Genomic DNA, 5,335 nt, shown 5'->3' on the forward strand with positions numbered 1-5,335 from the left:
CAGCCACCGCTGGATTCACCTCCATGAGGAAGGTTCTCCACGAGTCAAGAGGGACCCCTGGCCAAATTTAACTATCACTGTCATCTTCCCATTCACTCCTCTAGATCCCCCTTGGGGGAAGTATCGGTTGCTTCCCAGCCTTGGAGACTGAATGGTTCGGTCTCAATTCTGCGAGGGCGGCTCTCCACTAGCCAAGGGGAATCTCCTTACTGTTCTCTAAGTTATAAGCACATATCTTCTATTATCAATTCCCGAGGTCTCTCCTCTACACAGAGAGAAGGGGTTTGAGGGTCACTTGTGACAACCTGCTCCACGTGCACCCACTGTCATGCCTCTTTAGAATACTGTTAGATCTTTACCCATTACTGGCAGACTGTTTGCAATCGTGCTGCTCCCCCAGCTTTATAGTGCTGTAAGGATCACATATCGCTTCATGTGATCAATGCAATAGGCCAGGGGTGTCAAACTACATAGGGTCTTCTGGTTTTCATTCCAACTTAAGCTCTCAAGTAACATAATTTATCTAATTATTTGTTCAGTTTGACATATTTAATATTTTTTGAAGGTCTTTTACAGTTGATGGTTTTAAAAATGCACTTGATTCAAGGTACACTACCTATGAAACATTTTGAGCCCTGAAGAGAAGTGTTAAATGTGTCCAGTTAATCAAATAATTAGACCAAATAAGTAACTCAGAGCCCGGGTGGAACGAAAGCCAGAAGACACTGTGGCCCTCTAGGGACTGAGTTTGACACCTCTGCCATAGGCCATTGCACTCCATGACTGTGCCACCAAGATGGAAAAGGAGAAAGTCGACATTCTCTTTGTGACCTTGAGGCAGAACTACAGTAATTAACTTGCGATTTGTATTCAGATTTCAAAATGAATCAATGTCAGAGTCTCACACAGGAATTAATTAGTGGGATGAATTATTCTTTCACATCTTTGTTAGGAATGTCTCTGGATTGACACAGATCTTAGCTCACACCTGGAATTTGCTAAATTAATATTTGCATGATTATTTAGTTTAGATATTTTTTTAACCCTCTGTGGCATGGTGTTGCCCTCAGGCAACAAACTACCTTTTTGGACCTCACACCGCCCCTTTAATTTTTTTTTAATAAAAAAAAATATATATATAATATCACCTGACATGTCTGTGTCCAATGAAATGAGGGGCTGAAGTGGGTGTGGCCTTTTGTCTGGGGGTGGAGCAGTCCTTTCAGGAAGCAAAGCCGCATGGGACACAGTGCCACCAATTGGTAAGATAAAATCACTTTTTAACATGTTTAAATTGAAATAACTTTACATAAAAAAATATATGCATGTGCATGAGTATGTAAAGAAGTATGTTTGATTGTTTAAAGACTTATTTTGTTTTTATTTATATACTAAAACTGTGTTTTTTTTTCTCATTGCCTCAGGGCAACATTGTGCAGTTGGACCACTTTTGTTCGGGCAATATCATGCTAAAGTGTGGAGATGTGCTCGGATGCATAATTATGACCATAGTCAATGTTTTTACTTTACTATCTACTGATACTTACAGGAAATGGACACAAGAACATTTTATGGGCGGAAGGAACATGATCGAGCAGTTAGGGTCATTCCGTCTGACAGTGAGGACAGTGAGCTTGAGGAGAGTGACAGTGAGCTTGAAGAGGGTCAGGAAGAGTGGATCCCCGAATCAGGTTTGAGAGACATTTAGGAGGTCAGGGGTCAGTTAGGGGTCAGTCAGCAAAGTAACGTGTGTGTGTGTTTGTTTGCATGCATGTCAGTGGAAGGGTAGAAGGGTATATGACACATTCAAAATTGTGCTTCCTGCTTTCTTTTTTAAAGGAGAATGCCTGTCTGTTGACAATGAGACTGAGTTTGAGGATGAAGATGAAGATGTAGCAGAGGTTGATGTTCCACGCCTACCCCGGTGGAGGACACCCCACAATGCATACTTCAATTCTTACCCAGAATGGCAGGGCCTGCTTTCAAGATCTGATAATATCATGCCCCCCCTCCAGTACTTCAAGCAGTTTTTCTCTGAAGACATTCTGGAAGTTATTGTAGGGCAGTCAAATCTATATGGGATACAATGTAACGCAAACAAGCCCCTAAACCTCACTACAAAAGAATTGGAGCAGTTCCTGGGTATTGTGGTGTACATGTCATTGTTTGGTTTACCATGCACCCGCATGTTTTGGAACAAAGCCTGCCGAGTGTCCCAAGTAGCTGACACCATGATACTGAATAGATGGGAGGCCATCAAAAAATCCCTGCACTTCAGTAACAATGAAGAGAGACAGGAGGAAAATGATGATCCACTCCACAAGATCCGACCACTGGTCACTCATCTAACCTCAAAACTGACGTCAATCCCAATGGGTGAGAAGCTGGCTGTTGATGAGCAGATGGTCCCATTCAAGGGAAGAAATAGATTGAAGCAATACCTGCCATCAAAACCAAAGAAATGGGGCTACAAGATACTCGTCTTGGCTGGCTCTGATGGTGTCCCGCACAACTTAGAAATCTACACAGGGAGAGTTGTACAGCCCCCTGAGCTAGCAGATGTGGGAGCAAGTGGCAACGTTGTCCTCCGCCTGGCCCAGCCTATACCCAAGCAAAAGAACTACAAGCTCTTCTTCGACAACTGGTTTATGAGTGTCCCTCTTGTGCTCACACTGGCTCTGCAGGGAATTCACTGTACTGGTACTGTTCGTGGCAACAGACTACCAGGCGTCAACTTGATGTGCGATGCTGAGCTGAAGAGAGCAGGACGTGGATCTTTTGAACAGAAGATGGCCATGGTTGGAGAAACCACCTTGCACGTTGTGAAGTGGTACGATAACTGCTCAGTGACCCTTCTGAGTGATTACACTGGAGCCCACCCAGTCACCGAGGTTGACAGGTGGGATCGCAAGCGAAAGATGATCATCAAAGTCCCCTGCCCTGCTGTGGTGAAAGAATACAACAAGAATATGGGTGGGGTGGATCTGCTTTACTCACTGATTGCACTGTACCGGAACAAAATCAAATCAAAGAAGTGGTACCACCGGCTGGCGTTCCACTTCCTGGATATGATCATCGTGACCACCTGGCTGCTCTACTGAAGAGATTGTGAAGGCACTGGCATGAGAAAGAAGGAACAAATGAAGCTGTATACCTTCAAGTCATACATCGCTGAAGGCCTATGCAAAAGTGGAAAGGGTCTGGAGTGCAAGAAAGGTCGTCCCAGTTCCACAATTGCTGGTGAGTATGAGGAGAAGAGGAGAAAAGTACCCGCTGCTCCAATTCCAGTCCCTGATGTGCGCCTGGATGCCACAGCCCACTGGATGATTATGGCTGAAAAGAAGGGGAGATGCAAGGTACCAGGGTGCACAGGTACACCAAAAGCCAAGTGCCGGAAATGTGATGTCCACCTCTGTTTCACATCAACCAGCAACTGCTTCCTGAGGTTCCACAACAGGACAAATTTTATGATGGATATATTATCAGGGACCCCCAAGCTCCCAAAAAATGGGGTGAAATATTTTTTTTCCCCCCAAAATAAAAATTTATGCCATAGAGGGTTAAATGTATTTCATTATTTTACCTCCAATTTTCTCCACAGTTTAGTATGTCCATGTCACAGGTTGATGGTGTGCATTAATTGGTCGCTAGAGGCAGGGTGGTGTTCCAAAGAATATATTTTATTTTCCTTTTAACAGAAATATAAACAAAAAACAACAAAAATTCAAACTGACCTCACTCTCTTCCACCAATGGTATTGAGTGGGCAAAAACAAGGGAACCAAACCGGGGTGGTAGTTCCAAAAATAAAGCACAGATGATTACTTTTAAGAAAATAAATCGGCAAACAAAACAAACAGGTTTTCTTTCTTTTATGCTTCCTTAAATAGTAGGCTTCCGGGAAACAGCGCCCCCTCGTGGGTCCTCTCCGGCTTGTCCTGGGGCTTCCGAGTCTTTCTCCCGATCTACAACAAAAGTTCTATATAGATGAGCACTCTTCTGGTAATCTGATGACGACTGCTCGACCAAAACTTCCGTTTTGGTTTCACAACAACCCCCGTCACGTGATCTCTGTTGGGAGCACCGGGGTTGATTCACAGTCCCCTGGTGGCTGGGAGGTTGAATTGCAGCCCAGGATTGCTTTACCCCGTCACAGTCCATTTAAGCTCTCACTGCAACAATTCCCCACAGAAGAACTGAAGGTAAGTGGGTATCCTCCCATCACCAAGCCAATCGCCTTAGGAACATGATAATGATGAATAATGATAGATATATTTGAATATATATGGGAATATATTTGCAATATATTGACATACTATATATGTAGCCTGGTGGCTTTCCACATCATTTATAAAAACAAATGATAGCGTTTAGCAGCTAGGGGGAGCTCTTAAAAGGATTGTACCTTTAGATTATGGGGAAATTTGACCTAGCACCCCTTCATATGACTCGGGTCACTTCCTGTGTTGTTTTAATGATGGTAAAATGCAGTAAAATTCCTTGCTCACAATCTAATATAAATAATGTTTAAAACTAGCCACGCAATTATCATTATGTCAATAGTTAATGTTTAATGGCTAATATAATTTTGCAGATGTATATTTTTGCAGTTTGATTTGGTTTAAGGCTGAAAATAATTACCTTGTGTGTGAAACCTGAAATGAGTGTGGGTGAATGTCTGAGTAATGAACCTGTTTACTGCATTTTATTTTATTATTGCTACTGATTATTAATACTGTAATTATTAATAAAGGACATCCTGTGTTGTTTTAATTGAAGATGCCAAACTAAGACAGACAGCAAAGAAAGAAAATACTATGTTTTTGACTATGCTTTGTCACCTTCATCCACTGTAACTGTGCTTATTGTAAATTCAAATGAATAAATAACACAAGGCAAAGTAACAATCGTTACCAGTGCTGTGTAATACCGGCTGCTTATTTAATGCTGATTGTTGAGTATAGAGCTGGGTAGTGAAATCTGTGAATTAGCGACCTCATACATGCCAACAGTCCCTATATGGTCGGGACCGTCCCGATTTCCTAGCAAATGTCCCGATGCATAGGAAGAAAGTCCCGATATTTACACATAGAAAAAAAAAATCATTCTGCACAGTAGAGTTAGTGAAAACCACACGCGGTGCTCTTCGTGCGGCTGACACATCTGCTGATCACTAACTTATACAAAGGTAAGAACGCTTCATTGTGTCTATTTTTACTGTCATGATGGTCATGTCGTGTTGAGTTGAGGGGATACGTCTATTATATGATGAGTGTTTTTTGCGAATAACTCCTCCCATGTGTATGATTCATATGACCCCCCCGGGGACGAGCGTC

The 5,335-nt window shown here is 42.5% G+C and overlaps 1 protein-coding gene across 1 annotated transcript; it reads left to right on the top strand.

The window, feature by feature from the left end:
• Window positions 1–1,552: 1,552 nt before the first annotated feature.
• Window positions 1,553–3,101, top strand: LOC131701787 (piggyBac transposable element-derived protein 3-like). Its single transcript, XM_059001711.1, has 2 exons — window positions 1,553–1,691; window positions 1,840–3,101. The coding sequence occupies exons 1-2, from the start codon at window positions 1,553–1,555 to the stop codon at window positions 3,099–3,101; spliced, it is 1,401 nt and encodes a 466-aa protein (XP_058857694.1).
• The last annotated feature ends 2,234 nt before the right edge of the window (window positions 3,102–5,335 follow it).

Source organism: Acipenser ruthenus, chromosome 26, assembly GCF_902713425.1.
Source record: "Acipenser ruthenus chromosome 26, fAciRut3.2 maternal haplotype, whole genome shotgun sequence".
NCBI classification, from domain to species: Eukaryota; Metazoa; Chordata; class Actinopteri; order Acipenseriformes; family Acipenseridae; genus Acipenser; species Acipenser ruthenus.